Genomic DNA, 17,115 nt, shown 5'->3' on the forward strand with positions numbered 1-17,115 from the left:
TATGTAGAAAATAACTTTTACTGCCTTTAAGAAATATTCGTAACCCTGACGTGGAATTGCTTATCGGAAATTGTATAAAAATAAGGAGTGGCTCGATATGGATAAATGGATGAATAGTCAAGAAAACTTTCGTGACTTTTTTTACTTAGAATCTTTTATTTTTTTGCAAACAGCAGCACAGGGTATGTGCTCACGAACAATACTGAAATACTTCATTAGGGAAATGTCCCCTATGCTCGACAGCAGAGATTTGCTACCCTATTTTATTCTCCTACTCTAGAGAGAAATAAATTAACATTATACCAACCGGCGACACTATTTTGATGTTCCACGCGAGCTATCTAATTTTATGATGTCTAAAACTATCTGAACCAGCCCTACTGGCACCAAACAAAGGAATTTCGATTAGACGTGCGAACCTCATAGTGTTAAAATTCACCAGACTCCCGTACCTGATGTGTTGTTAATGATTTCCAATATGCCACTTGAGGTCAAAAATTCAAAGCCAAGATATTGTTTACAATTTCTACGGCTCAATGAAAACAAAAGAAATCTAGGCAGTGGCCAAATAACTGTAAATGATGTCTAGGATTCTGATTTTTTCTTTTTTCTTTTATGATTGGAGGTTTTTTAAGAGAAATAAAGGCACTGACATTTTGTCCTCGAAGTCAAGTGGCAGGATTCAGTATCTTTATCTACAATGACTTATGAATATTTCAGGCACTATTTAATGGATAACGCGAAAATTAAGTAGTAATGCGTTCAATTCGCTCATAATTTCAAATATTACAAGAAATTATTTTGCTCCATGTTTCATTTCCGCTCCACCACTTCAGCTCTACCCATTTTGCTCCCCTCCCCTATATCTACGCCACTGGAGCTAAGACACATAAGCTTTCATTCATTCGCAAGGCGAGATTTAATTCTACTGATTTGCTAAAGAGTTTTCTGACCCCGATAAGTCGGTAACCATGGCTACAAGATAAAGAGGGAAGGTAAACATTAGAAGCAAAGTGTAACTTGTACGCCGAAACAGCGCACATAACATGCTAACCTCGGTAATATATCTTGTCAATGTACAATCTTGCGTGGATTAATGCACTCAAGTTCAATGGTATTGGATATTAAATGTGAAAATCTAAATGCGGAAATTCTATGTAGATTGTAGATTTGATTTCATTTAATACATTCAAAAGAATGTCAGGTTCGATATCATCCGTTGAAGGCGAGTTAAATGCTATTGTCAAGGAGGTTGTATACACTCATTCTGTCTTCTTTTAAATATTTTGCTTTTGTGTACATTTTCACTTTTTACGTAGAGTTATTTATTTTTTGAAATAATTAGATCATTTATTTTGAAAACAACACGAGAATATTATTGAAGTTTTAATATTAAATAAAAAAGTAACATTTATTTATTTATTAAAAATATAGAAATGAATAAAATATTAAACTTCTTAAGTTTTGAAAAAGTGTTGTGAATTTTATTTCAGTTGATCGTAAAAGTTTTTTTTTCTTTTCTTTTTCAAACTGAATTAAATTATTCCTTCAGTCATTTTTAGCAAATAAGAATTTTTTTTTCTTTTTTTTTATTGTTTTAAGAATTAAATTTTTTTTTAGTCTAATCTTTCATAATTTTAAGAGAACTTTTATCATAATATCCACAAATGCAATTAGAAATATTTTTATAATATTTCTTTACTGATGTATTCAGTATAACAATGTTCTTCTTATATTTATAAAATTAAGGAAATGTTTTGCATTTTAGAAACTACACTTTTAAAATATGTGATTTTATTTTTGAAAAAAAACAAAAAAACTAAGCAACTTAATTTAAGTTATTTAATTTTTCAAAACTTTTATAAATTTTGAAATTTTTTTCAATTTATTAATTGGTTAATTAATTATTAAAATGAATATTGAATCCATTAAATTCAGTTAAATTATTATGTTATTAATATTATTCAATAATTTTAATGATGATATAATCAACTTTAAATACCTAATTATTAACTGTAGAGATAACAATAGTGTTTGGTTTTTATTGTTAGATTTCTCACCATAAATTAAAATATGTATTATGAAATAACAATGATGATTTTTTTGTACATGTTATCTTTTCTTTTATCAAATTTTTATTTTCAGGCCACAAGATGTCCACAAAGTTTATGTCTAATTTAAAATAAATGTATTTTTGAAAGCATAAGAAAGCAGGGAATTTTCAAATAGTAGGATAAACCATGATTATCTTTTTTTTTTCCCTTTAGAAGTTTAATTTTAGTTCCTGAGAATAAATATTGGTCCATGGTTTTTATTTTCCCTGCTTTTAAAAGCAAAAGTCAAGAATAATCATAAAATTCTGAAAAATAAAAAAAATTCTTTAAACGATTTTTTATAAGAAATTTCCACAAAAAATAGATTTAGCATTCGTATCATTTCTTTTTATAAACTGTTTCTATTACATAAGCTCATAAAGTTTTAAACTGTACATGGACATTTTGGACATCTTGTTACTAATTTGTTTTGTTATATTTCTTAAACTTAAGAAAAAATCATTTTTGATTTTTTTTGTCACTTTTTCAAATATCGAAAATATGTATGCGAAAATGAAATTTTTTTGTAGTTTCTGGAATATTCTAAGCTGGATAAAACTTTGGCGACTTTTGAAGAGGAATGCCAAAAACTGGGCAAACCAGTTCAAGATTTAGCCGGAAAGAGCCGAAGAGATCAAAGGATACAAAAAATTAAGGTGATTTCTAGAAATTGAAAACAAAATACAAAAACAATCAAATATTATCCGAAAGAAACAGAAATCAGATCGATTCGGATAGGTGGGAATTCGCATAATTGAATAAAACTCAAAAATTAAATAAATAAGATCGAGATTTAGAAGAAGATTCATTTCTATTCATGAAACGCAAACAAAAGCGTTAGAAAATTGTAACAAATAAAAATAAGTAGAATTTACATAAAAAAGGAAGCTGCAAATTAAACGATCTATGAAGATACTTTACATTCATGCATCAGGGTGACTCAAAAATTCACCAATAAATTTCTAGGGTAATCATACATGCCTAATTTTTGAAATAGAGCATGATAGGAAAAGCAAAGATGGCTACAGATGTCTCTTCATCCACAATTAAAGACAAGATACAATAGACTTAAAACAAAACAGCAAAATACAATATAACAACAAATAGATGCAAAACACAACAATAATGGAGTACAATTTTAAAATAGAAAACGATGTTGATATTAAGCCATACTCTGATGTAATGGCAAGTAATACGCTGTATGAGCAGCTAGTCTTTATAGTAACTAAATGCCACTCTCTGCTATTCATTCTTCATATAGCAAGATTATTTATCTTACTGTACATGCAGCACTAGAAGTTTGTCGGTAGAGTTTTAGACCACCTTGTATTTATTAAGACTGCATATGAACCAATACAATATGTGTGTACTCACATATTACTAAATGTAACGCTTTTCGGCTCGGAAAAGACGCGTCTAGGTCAGTCACCTTGATCCCAATATCATTTTCCCATTTCTGATCCCCCTCCCAGAATAGTTTCGGATAATAGATGATCCGTATTAATGAATTTCAGATAACTGAAGTTCCAGTGTAATAGCATTATGTACTTACTCATTAAACATAAATGGATGAAACTAATCAATCGGGAATCCATTCCGTTTAATGGATTACAGGTTCTCAACTTCAAATTATGCCTTTTCTTATGCTGGACAAAATGTATTTAAAGTAATATTTATTGGGCAGAAAAAATCTGTCTTAAGCTTCACATAAGTGATATTATTTATTAATATTTTAAAAAGATCTAAAATAAAATATATCCTTTAACCAAAAAGATTAATACATTTTTTCCCCCTTGATACGTGTAAAGAAAGAATGCATCAAACTGTGTTAAGCATTTATGGTACTGCTTGATAGACAGTGCATCAATGCAGCAATGATTCGCACTTGAAACGAGTTTATTACTTAATTCACATGACAGTATGAACGAATGACACGGGTCTCTCTTTTTGTATATACTCTTTTAAAAGTATATACACATTAAATAAATTAATTAATATTTCTTCTAAGATTTCGTAGATTAATAAATAAATTTGTACTCTGAATTAGATTAGCGAGCTGTTATCCTCTACAATTAATATAGAAATGAATCTCACTGATGCGTAACAAGCCGCTTATAAGACAAAAATTAATTCTGAAACAATGCAGACTTTTGTGCGATGCTTTCTGTAACAGCTATATGTCAAAACTAACCGACTTTCGAGACCAATTAATTAATTCCTCCAGATGATTGGATGTCCTTAAATCTCTTATGCGAAGTTTTCTAAGAAAGATTTTTTTTAAATAAAGTAATTTTAAACGCCAAATTGTGATAGACATAAAGCCACATTTATTTAGCAACCTTATACTTTTCCTGTTTACTGTATACGTGGGCTTTCTTAATGGAATTCAACCCCAAGATATTACATTTGCATAAAAAATATAAATATTTGCGTCATCTACGACATTGTGAGCTGTCTACTTGCAAATTATTTTTGCTTCTTAATATTGTCGCGTAGATGAAGTAAGCGTAAATGAACCGTGTGTTAACTAAAGTCAAAGATAACACTCGCTAATCTCGAGACTTTATTCAAGGAATTGAACCTTACATCTGTTTTTATCCACGATACGAAATGACTAGGATCCTCCAGATTTAGAAAGATACAGACATTATAAGAACATTCTAGAACAAGCGAGAAATAAAACAGAAAGTAAATCTATTTTTAGGTAACTTGCCTGCAGTCTGATACAAACTTACGAACTGTCGCTTTCAGTTCATAGCATTCTACCACTGAGTCAATCAGTCCGCGCCAAGTTAGAACAAGTTACGTACAATATTTTTGAAAGTTATTTACAAAAAAGCATTAAATATTTCATTATAATTCATTAATATTTCAGTTAAAATATCGAAAAAAGTCACTCAGATTTGCACATTTTCCTTTTCCAAAGTACATTTAAGCCAAATTCGATAACTCTCGGTCACACACACATAGACTTTTACTATTAGTGGAGGCATGCATTTTAGAATTGATTCAGATCACATACCTTCGTCGTTTTGGAGTTGTTATTTATTCACTAATTATTCAGTTTCGCATCTTTCTTTTCAGAGTGAATTTCTCCAGCATTTCGATGATGGGAAAAGAACCGAATTTTTTGCTGAATGGGAGACTCACATAAACCCCGAAAGGAGAGAGAACGATCAGTTTTGCCAAAAATTAGAGTTCAATCTGCAAATCCACTTTGCTGTGCTGCCCATGAGAAAAATTGATCACTGGGTAAGTCAAATGATTTGAATAATAAGTTTTCATTTACTCTGAATATTATCTCACTTACGTTACTTACTAATCCCACGTTTACGTTTAGTAGTCACACGAGGGGGGGCACCTCATAATTGAAGATGAGAAGCTTCCGGCATGGTGGTTGGTTCTCTCCACCCTTGTGGTACATAAAAAGGTGGGACTCTGGCTCCTCTCATCGATGACGGGTCGTTCTTCTTTAGGGCAGGGTTGTACTGTGGCCGGTGATGGCCCTTAGATCATACAAGTGTTTCCGTGGGCCTTCCGGAGGGTCGGAGTAGCCAATTTGTGGTTGTGGTTACGTTATTTATTATAAGAAAATATAATCATATGCCAGCCTTAATTTTTTTTCCGGATAAAAGGATTTTTTTTTTTCATTTTTATCTACTGCAATTCAATTAGTTTTGTAATTTGTATAATATTCTTCTTTTATTTCAGAGTAAAGAAGAAGTGGACGAAGCCATGTTGCATTTTCACTACTATCTAGAAAGTAAAGGATCTGTCTTGAGCGAATGTGCTGAACTTTTGCCTTATTATGCACTGCCTTATGTTCCCCGGCCAAACACCCATCCCACATTTGCCGAGCTGTTTCAGGTACTTTTGATTATCACGCATGTATCTATTTCGAAACTCGAAATCAATTATATCTGCAGGAGATTTGAAAGAGTTCCGACAAATTTTAATAAGTCAGACTTACTGAAACAATTCATCTCTACTTAGGTAGAAAAATTATTTGGAATAATGATATGCAGAAAGATAAAATGTATGAAAAAACACGCATGAATTCTGTGTTCACTTGTTACCATGACATAGTGGATGAGGATTCAGTTAAAAAAATCAAATGGAAAATAATTTTAATGATGGTAACAAAGAAAAACTCTGTTTGATTGATATTTATCAATGCAAACGTATGTGAAGAAACTGTGGTGCATTTTCTTCTCCTCTTAGTCTTTGTGAGTATGATACTTGATGTTGAGAGCTAGGGAGGAAAGAAAAGATCTCTGTTTTTCACTGATAAATTTAATTATCCTATGGAATTTTTTTTTTTTTTTTTTTGCCTGGATGTACCGCTAATTTAAATTTCCATTTATATGCTCTTATGTACAACTGATATGTATTAGTATGTTTCTCTTAAACCTTGTTGGAATCCTTTTGTATTTATAAAAAATAAATGCGTTTATTTTATTATGAACATTTTCTTTAATTTTTGCACATGAATCTATTCAGAGCAGCTTTCTAATTTGCTGTAAGCTATTTAACTAACAATAACTTTCACTTAGGACGCTTGGGTCACAAATTTAAGAAACAAGCTGGAAACTTTTTTATTCGAAGGCTTGAAAGGAAAAGACGACGAAGAACAGGAACCCAGACTAATCGAATTATACGTATCCTTTTATAACTGCATGTATCACACTGAATATCTTATGAATTCTATATATCGTGAAATAGTATTATTTAGTGTAAGATAAAAGTACTGTCATCTATAAATAACAAACGAAATTAGAATGATAGAATTTTATTTTTGCTTTCACATTGCAGCTCGTCTGCAGTTTATGAACATAATCCATTCCAGGACTATGCTTATTATCTTGCATATCCATCGTTTGGAAATGTTAATTGATTCATTCTTTAGAAAAATTAATTCATTCTGCAGATACCCATAATAAGCAAATTTATAAATTCTTTCGGCAATTCATTAATTTGTAATGAATAAAAATACAATTATCTTGTTTAATATCAATGATTATTGATTCCTTCTTTAGACAAATTAATTCATTCTGTAGATACCCACAATAAGCAAATTTATAAATTCTTTTGGTAATTTTTTAATTTGTAATGAGTAAGAATACAATTCTCTTTTTTAATATCAATAAGAATACATATCTCTTGTTTAATATCAATGACGAACATAGTTTTCGACACTCTACTCTTTTCGTGTCTCCCTAATAATATGAGTTTTTTTTTCAACAAAATTATCAGAAAATCCTTTTCAAAAATTCAGAAAATGAAAATCAACTATATAGCACAAAAAACGATGCAATTTTCAAAGTCTACGTCCAGGAACAGTTCCTAGATGTATGAAGGCTCACATTTTTCATTTTTTTTTCTATCTCATTTTCTTATCTTATGTTTGATGTTGCGAGGAGCATTCCTTTAATATCTCTTTTTCTTTTGTTCATTTCTCTTATATCAGCGCTAACAGGTGGTCATTCGACACACTCCTTCGTAGCGAATATCGTTTCCCTGAAAGGTGTTCGTTGCGCGAACACAAAAAATTTTAGTTGATGTTATTTAAAATAGCTTGATGTTATGACTTGTTGATTATGACTTGTGTTAAAACTGTCATAAAATATTTCGTTTAAAATGTTGTTTGACTCATTTCTTTGTGAATTACATTCTTAAGCACGTTTCTTTTGTATAATACGCAACAAAAATATTCATTTCAAAAATTAAAAATTATTAATTAAACATGCATCAAAACATTCAAATACAAGTTAAGAAGAATAACCACTTTCTCTTGTAAAAAAAAAGTAAATTCATTTTTTTATTTGCTAATTATGAGCGTTTTGTTGAGAAAAATTAATTTTTTTAAAATTTAATTAAGTGAGCCTTTATATAGAAAATGTTTTCATTTGTTCTAAATAATTTTAATTATTTCATTTGAAATGATAATGTGATCACATACAGCAAAAGAAATGTGCTTAGTTTTCTTTCTTTCTTTTTTTGTTTTGAATTAATCTGAACAATGTTTTCAAAATGCTGATAAGTTTCAGCCTTATTATTTTCTTTAATAAATTAATTGCAGCACAACAGAGATTTAGACCTTCAAGGTAAGTATTCAAAATTTTGTCATAATTTGATAATATTTGATTTTTTTGTATAGTTATGATTTAAAGAACTACATCATCGCGTTAATATATTCTGAGTAATTATAAATCAATTATTTCAAGAAAGCAAGCAAACACTTTTTTCCTCTTAATTATGAGGAAATATTCATCTTTTAAAATTACCAGTAACTACTTCGTGAATAATTCCAGTTAATTCAGTTGTAACCTGGTTTACTTTGTTGTAAATATAGCGTGAATATAGCGATTTATTACAAGTATTTTAGCCAAGTATTCGAGGACGTGTTTCTTCATTTATTTAATTTTATTTGACGATTAAATTAATAATTAGAATTTGAATTCATTACTTAATATTTAATATTATTTTATTATTACCTCACATTTAATTATCTTTTAATGGTTATTAAACTATATAATGATCAATTAACTATTAAAATATAATTTCCCAATAAAGAAATGGTGCAACATACAGTTATTCGATTCTTTGGGCTTTTTCACAAACTATTAAATGTTATAAAACAGAAAATATTATTAAACGTCTCCCTAAATAATTTGTTTTTTAAAAAGGAATGTCTTTAAAATATACAAGTATACTAGAAAGCAATACGGAAAAAGCTATAGGCTATATCATTACACAAGATATATAGGAGGTTCCATTTAATCGTGGATAATACCAATACCAACCTATACCTAATCCAACTTATATATACCCATATAGAAATATATATCTATTTTCTATACTAATAGAAAATAGGCATATATTTCTTATTCAAAAAGTACCCCAAATGACATAAAGAATTTTAGTTTATGTTGATCGAGTCAATTAATGTATTGCTGAAAAAATTACAAAGTGAATATTTTTATACACCCCCCAGTCCTAATAGTAATATTTAATAAAATATTTTTGACGCTACGATTTTAAGCAAAAAAAAAAAAAAAAGACAGAGTTATAAAGTTTTGAATTTTATTATTTTAGATCTATCAAAGTTAGGCAGCTTTATTTATTTATTAGCAGGTCTTTCTCAAAACGGCCATTGAAATAGTCTAAATTGATCTAAAATGATGAAACTCAACATATCATAACTCGGTCAATTTCGCTTTTAGATATGGTAAACGTTTTCCTTAAAATTATTAGTGAAGATAGAAAATTTTGCTAAATATGGATGGGAGCTTGTAAAAAAACTTATCGTAATCTTATTAGAAGTATATTTATTGATTCAAGCAACATAAAATACATAATTTATTGCTGTTTTCAAAACATTCCCAATTGGAAACATTCCAACTCTCTCTAACGGTTGAGAAATCAGCTATTGGTATACGATTAGAGTGGACACCCGTTTTTGTCCTATGATCTTATCGCATTAAAAATATTGCAGTAATAATCAAATGTAATGAAGCTCTCTCCAATTAAAATAAAAATTTATTTAATTTTGTGGGGCTCTCTCTGCATTCCTGATATTCATAGCAACACGTATTACGTCATTCGCATATCATATAATTGCTTGTAACTTTCTACTTGCCATCCACTCGATTCCCCCTTTTGACGATTTGGACCACAATAATCCCTAAAAAGAAAAAATCTAGCGCGCGTCTTCCCTATCGGAAGGGGAATTCAATAAGTCTGGATAAAAACATGGCTGACTGAATATGGATTCGGGTAAATAGCTGGTAATAATAATTTAAATGGCTCTGGAATTATTACATATATGTGTTTGCCGTTTTTATATGTTGAATCCGAGTCCAGTATTTGATAAAATGTGGTTGACGTAATAAATAATTAAAGGCAAAAAGTCTAATTATTTGGAATACGGAACAACATAAATGTGTGTTTGATACATCACTTAAGGATTTTAGTCATTGAATGCGAACGAATATATATCGCTTTATTCAGTAGTGATATGGATGGTCACCTGAAGTTTGCAACCATTTAATATTGTTACTAAACGAATGTCTTCGTTTTTCAGATGCTCGAAAAGAATTGCAGTACTTGGAAAGGCACATTGAAGAATCAGAGAAGCGCTCTGTACTTCATGCAAAAAAGTGTGAAAAACTACAGGTGATTATTTCTAGATTCATTTTTAAGTCGCTTATTTTTCTCAAGTGATCGAATTATTTTGAAATTTTTCTTTGAGTTATTTAAACAAAGTTTAAAGGTGTAAATAAATGTTTTAGAACAAAATATTTCCAAAGAATGTATATTAATTTTATTAATTACTTTCGGTCTCTGGTGTTTAATGATCTTTAGAGCAAAAATTTTTAAACATTTTAAATTCCTCATCCCTTTTCGAAAAAGAATTTTCCCATATATTTTCCGAGAAGAACATTTTCTAGCACCATTATATCTGGACAAAAACCTAGAGAAAATCATGCAGTATTTAATGATAATTCATATAGAAAACTTGAGTGAAATAATTTAAATTAGCCAAAAATACTTATTTCTAGTTATGCTATCTACAAACTTTAAACCATCAAAGAATTAGTGCTTATTCATGATTTTGCTTGTAGATCAGCAAAAGATTTTGCTAGACTTTTTTTTTTGAGCAAAATCTTTGAATCAAATCCATTCCATTTACGAATAAGATTTAATAGCAGGAAAAGTTTTAGAACCTCCAAAGTCGTCAGTAAAATTTGTTTTGAATTACTTGTTTGAATAGAATAAGGAATTCAAACACAAATCTTATGTTAGGAAGCTAATTGTTCTCGTCTGTAGCTTACAGGTGATGTATTCATTATTAAGCTTTTTATAAACGTAAAAATTAAAAGAGAATGTATATTAAAGCGTATTTAATTAAAAATAATTGTTTGTTGATTTTACCTGCTTATAAATAGAGTACACTTTCGAAATGAACAAATTTGTCCAGGAATGAAATTAATCCCATGATTTCATTGAAGGATTACATCACTGACAGTTCTTTATCGGGATTAAACTTATGTATGTTAATATTATTCAATTGATTAATATTTAACAGAAGTAAAAAACAAATATTTTAAGAACATTAGAAAGAAAAAGATTTAGGAAGTAGAACAAATTGAATAATTTTGTTCATTTAAAAATCATTTTTTTTTATTTGAAGATATTTTTATTAAAGCATCTAACCGGATGATTCCTCCCAAGTAAAATAACCGATAATTAAAAAATATATGAGCATTACTTTTTAGTTATCTATGATAACAACATTCAAAGAAAATAAATACCAAAAAAATCCTAAAAAAATAACCAAACGAAACATCCTATAAATGAACAACATTACAAATACATGCTTAAAATTATAGGGTAACAATATATAGTGGCATAACTGGGGAAAGTAGCACCAAGGGCATATTAGATTCCTTTCAACCCTTATTGTTGTCATCAACAGTTTTGAAAATATAAATCCCATCCTGGACATGGTATTATTATGTCTTTTTATCAGATTTTTATTTAAAAAGTGACAAACGCACGAACATTCTGTCTTCATGGCACCCTGTACATTCATACCCCCCCCCCCCCAGGTCGATAATCCATTGATAACAGGAAAACGTCTAGAGAACATACACTATTTTCAACGAATGGCTCATTTATAATTTCCAAAATAATGTAAATGTCGATTATGTTAGTTATTATTTGAGAAACATTATGCGCAGTGTCCGTTGATAAGAAATATTGCAGGTAAGTTTATGTTCTTTTTATTAGTGAACACGGACATAACAAGAACATAAAAATAGAAGTCACTCAGACACATTCAAAGAGTGTCTGCGTAATGAGATGCGCAGTGCCATGCAAGCTGGTGGCAAGCGTATGAACAGTCCACAGTAGATACGAAGAGTAAATGGGATGACAGTGAAATTATTCCAACAAATTATTGATTTTAACTCAATATTTATAGCGAATTTCTAAAATAATTATAAATTTTTGGCAAATGGTTTTGTTTTGTTTTTATGAAAATGATTGAAACATGCATTACTGAAACCAGGAGTCTTCATCCAGGAACAACTATCTTCTATTTTATGTCTGAACTTTTCAGCAAATAAAGTCTAAATTGAGGATTTTAATGATGCATCTGCCAAGCAGCAAGAATAAAATTATTTACAAAATTTAAAACCTAATTATGAATTAGGACAAATTAATAATGTTTTACTCTGTTATCTATAAACTTGCTGAAAATTCCTTTCAGCGAGGGTTAATTAGGATAGAAATCATAGATAAATATTCTATGTAATACACAATATATTTTTCAATTTTTTTTTCCAGGAAGAATGTCGACAACTAGTTGCTGTGTCCTCTTTACTGGTAACAGCGCTTGAGAATGCAGTAAAAGGGAATTTTGTAAGCATAGTTTTCAATAGATTTTCACTCAATTTAATGTCAAGAAAGAGTTATTTAAATATCGTTTATCTGTTTCGTAAAAACTTTAAACAAAATAATTTCAACCTGCTGGTTCCAAAAATTTCAACTTTTCCTTACGAACAATATAGATTGCATCAGATCAGTTTTCTTCGGTTTATGGCTGGTAACATTTTCAAACCATTAAGCCATTAAATTACATTTACACAGGAACAATCGTTGGCTGCAGTAGAAAGCTATGTGGACCATAACGATAATTTGATATTTGGGAAAGCGGGAATGCGTATAGGCTAGTAGCTGGCCACTGTCTTTTTTTCCCATTTATCATACGCATGTCTATTTGCAGCCGTTGGCTGGTTACCTGATATTGATTGTAGTACATGGCTTTCCATTAGGATCAGTGGTTGTCTTAATGTATACAATAGTTTTATTAAGAATCGAATGCTTTTTTCTCTTAATTTCTAAGATTATCTCTTCATTTCAGATATCATTTTATGAGGAAAAACAAATCATGGTACAATAATATTGGTTAAAAAAACAAAAAAAAAGTATACCTTAAATATACTATACTGCCTATTTTTATGGAATAATGAAAATATTAAGCTCTGCGAGATGAATTCATACTCATGTGAGCTATGAAAATATAGTCTGAAAATCTTCAGGAGGTAAAAGAATATAAAGCCGCAAATGCACGAAACCATTCGTACTCAGACGAATTTTAATCGACATACCAAGAAAGAAACTTGAATTTCTTATCTAAAAAAATGTTTGACGTATGAAATATTAGTTATGTGGTTCATTTTGTATTGATTCGACGTTCCTGTAATGCTATCTGCAGATATTCAATTATTCAAGTGTATTATATTCTTATCAGGATGGAACAAGGTTATTATTTATGGCTATCAAAATCTTACCATTTCATCCAGAGAAATGTTTCTTCAACTACGGATGTATTTCACAAACACTCTCTTCGTTTCTTTTAATGGAGCCGCTTTTTAAATCGGAAATGTCAACTTCCGTTTCTGAAGATTTTCTTCCCCTTACATATAAAATCGCCATTAAATTGAATTTTTATGAATAATTTGTTTGAAACGAAGCGAGTAATTATTTATATACAATTTTGTAACACTCTCACTTGACAAGATGTATAGAAATTTCTGAGAGGCAATTTCTACATTTCTCGAAGTAATAGGGTTAACCATTTGCAAAAAATTCACAGATGCTCATGCCAAAACTCGTAACAGTTCACTGTAACTCACAGCGAGGCCACAAAAAAAATATTCGTTACCTTATAGAAATCGGAAAAAGATTTGCATTTTAATGAAGTGATTTTTGATATCAGACTGTGCTTCTACAAACAGTGCTCCGACAAACAATCTCAGTTGACGGGTTCTGAGCCTCATTTTTACTTCCGTGAATCGCTTTTGTGATCGCTAGTCTAGACTACAGAGAACAATTCAGTTTTCTGATTCTCTTTTTTGACAGGTGGATATGGACTGTGTGTTGTCTGCCTGCACCACACATCTTCCTGACCTGGAGAAACTCCGGAGCGAATCCCCGAATTTCGGAAACAATGCTCAAGTGTCGCATCACAATACTGCCAAGTAAACATATCACTATTCTAACACATCTAATAAAAACATTTACAAAAAAAATATTTGTATAAATGAATCTCGGACTATGGCATAGATTTTAGCGGCACTTATTTGGATTAAGAAGTCGGTTACCGTCCAATGCTCATCTGTCTAATAATTTAATCGTAATCGTAAATTTTTCCCTGATAATTGTCCGATCGGATATGATTTAATAGAAATCCAAAATAGTTCAATAAAGCCCTCTTGTAATTGAACATAGAGAGGTTAACTAAACTGTATTAAAATAAAACTAAAGTCCAATCAACAAATGCAAATTATGTTGATTTTTTACTTTTTCATACACGAAATATAGAAAAAGTATAGTAGTAATCGTCGAAAAATTCAAACTCGAGATTTTGACGAATCTCCATGTTTTAGATATTCTTGAGTTCGAAAAATACGTTTTTGAAAAATGTTCGTTTGTCTGCCTGTGATAAAGATTGTTCAAAAACGCACTGACCTAAGCGGACAGTATTTGGTATATGGTATTTACACTAAATTTGTAGATTTATATCAAATTTTGAACAAAATCTCTTCAGTGAAAGTCTGTCAGTCCCTCTGTTCGAATATAAGTTAACACAATAGCTACAAAACGAAAAGAATGAAATGGATAAAATTCGGTACACATATTTATCTATAATGCACACTCCTATCAAATTTTGAACCATATTCAACAGGAGATTGAGCGTCTGTCGGGATGTACTCTCAGAAGTATATAAACGTGATTAACTCAAAAAACGCAATGACTTAAATATATCAAATATGATATGTGTTTTTATAACAACAATTATAGTTTTTTCAAATTTGTTTTCAATCGAAAAAACACGCCTAAAACAGAAATTCACATTTATTAGAAAGCGTGCGAGAAAATTTTGAGGAGACAACATCCACTGTCTTCTCCATCAATAAACTTTCTTATTTAAAAATATATCATTGGAGTTGTATTCGAAAAGTAAATTTACACTAAATGAATGCACTTGGTTGAAACAGATTTTTAAAAACTTTCAAATTAAGTTTTATAACTTTATTAAGGCTATATATACAAAAAATATTGAAAAAATTCAGTATGGAAACATTGTTAGCAACAGGATAGCAAGCAATTTGACTATTTATTTTTTAAAGGGATTTGTAAATCATTTCAGTTTATATTTCAGCAAAGTAAGAAGATAAATTTAGGAATCAAATTATATCAGTTGGATATAAAAGTGAATCTTAACTAAAAATGCATTTGAGATATTTCTTGGAAATGAATGATAGCACAGAGATAAATGAATTCAATAATTGAAAATGTATGTATTTTTATTCATTTTAAATGGTATAAGTTTGTTAAAAAATTTTATGCATTTGATTCTTTTTAGTGTCATTTCATAATATATCGAAAAAAATATTGATCCTTCATTTCTTCAGAGCTGTCTTTTTATTGATTATTGATTCAAAATTGGACACAGATCAGCGCTTTTGATAAAGGGCAACATACCAAATGTATCGCTTCATGTGTCAGTTTTTGATTTATCGTGTTCGCTAATACATAACAAAGGGACAAAATTACAAAAATGAGGGTAAACGAAAGTTATCAAAATCTAAAGATCAATCTTTTTTCTTTATTTTACTGAACTTTATGTTAGTTTTGTTCTCAATAAATCAAAAACCAGCGCAAATCAGTGATTTGATCCCATAAAAACTAATATTTTGAAATTACTTAATGTAATATCGATAAAAGTCCTTTTAAACTGAAGCAGCAAACTTTTGAGTGTATATTAATATGCGGGTAATAATCATTGTCTATCATTAATTTTAATAATCTCCAATATTTAATATAAGCACACTTTTTTCGAATTGATTTCAATTGAAATATATCATTTGTTAAAACCAAGATTCAGTCACTACTCTTTCACTTTTTTCCTAGAAAACTTCAATCATCCGAAAAGCTGGATTTCGACAAGCTGAAACACGCCATAAAATCTTCAGATGAAAAAACAAGAGCTCTTCTTTTCCAAGCTCTTCGTTGGGTAATTCAAAATTTAGAAATTTTTGATGAATTAGATGCATTTATCATTATACATAATTACAAAATTACCGAAATCACTCGTTTATTGTTACAATAGTGGTATAACACTTGATTACATCAAATAAAGAAAACAAATATATTTTGTAATTTTTGTGATAATATTTGATCCTTATAAGATCTGAATTACTCCTAGCTGTGCATTATTTTTACATCTATTTAATCCCTTTCCGTTAATATTCAAAATCTGTTCATTTTCTAAATGTAGATAGATTTTTCTTTTTGTTATTTTTGATACATTGTGATACTATTGGATTGGCAACTAAGTCACTGCGGATTTTGTCAATAGAGAGTTTTAGCACATTCATTTGTTTTGTCAACTTATTCAAAGCCTCTAATTTATGTTGTTTTCTTATTGTTTGGACTTTCTTTTTTAATTTAATAAACAAATGGTATCGATTGGTTATTTAGTTTCGCTTTTATCTCAATTTAAAGATAAAAGAACAAAACGAGCATTTCAGACATATTTTATTGTATTATTTCCGAAAAGGCAAGAACATATCGCAAGCGCACAAGAAGTTATGGACTGCATATGGGAATGAAGACTTGAAAGAAAGGCAGTGTCAAAACTGGTTTGACAAATTTCATTCTGGTGATTTTTCACTGAAAAATGAACAGTGATCTGGCGTCCCAGTTGGAGTTTATGAGACCATATCAAGCCTATTATCGATTCATATCGTCATAGCACAACACGTGAGATTGCAGAAAAGCTCGATGTATTGCACACATGCATTAAAAATATTAAAACAACTTGACTGCTTCAAGAGAATCGATTTATGCATCCCTCATAAGCTTAAGAAAATTCGTTTGATACAACGCTATAGCATCTGCGATATCGCTTCTGAAACGCAACGAATTTTATATATTTCTGAAACAACTC

At 29.7% G+C, this 17,115-nt stretch overlaps 1 protein-coding gene across 1 annotated transcript in view; it reads left to right on the forward strand.

Annotated features, from left to right (window-relative positions):
* The first annotated feature begins 1,025 nt into the window (after nt 1–1,025).
* Nucleotides 1,026–17,115, forward strand: part of LOC129965649 (lisH domain-containing protein ARMC9-like) — a 37,813-nt gene continuing 21,723 nt past the window's right edge. The window contains exons 1-10 of the mRNA XM_056079736.1: nt 1,026–1,251; nt 2,624–2,749; nt 5,178–5,345; nt 5,805–5,960; nt 6,647–6,751; nt 8,173–8,197; nt 10,177–10,268; nt 12,444–12,518; nt 14,022–14,140; nt 16,077–16,179. Of these exons, the coding sequence (XP_055935711.1) occupies nt 1,198–1,251; nt 2,624–2,749; nt 5,178–5,345; nt 5,805–5,960; nt 6,647–6,751; nt 8,173–8,197; nt 10,177–10,268; nt 12,444–12,518; nt 14,022–14,140; nt 16,077–16,179 (1,023 nt within the window). The 5' untranslated portion in view covers nt 1,026–1,197. The remainder of the gene's footprint in view (nt 1,252–2,623; nt 2,750–5,177; nt 5,346–5,804; nt 5,961–6,646; nt 6,752–8,172; nt 8,198–10,176; nt 10,269–12,443; nt 12,519–14,021; nt 14,141–16,076; nt 16,180–17,115) is intronic.

Source organism: Argiope bruennichi, chromosome 1, assembly GCF_947563725.1.
Source record: "Argiope bruennichi chromosome 1, qqArgBrue1.1, whole genome shotgun sequence".
Classification (NCBI taxonomy): domain Eukaryota; kingdom Metazoa; phylum Arthropoda; class Arachnida; order Araneae; family Araneidae; genus Argiope; species Argiope bruennichi.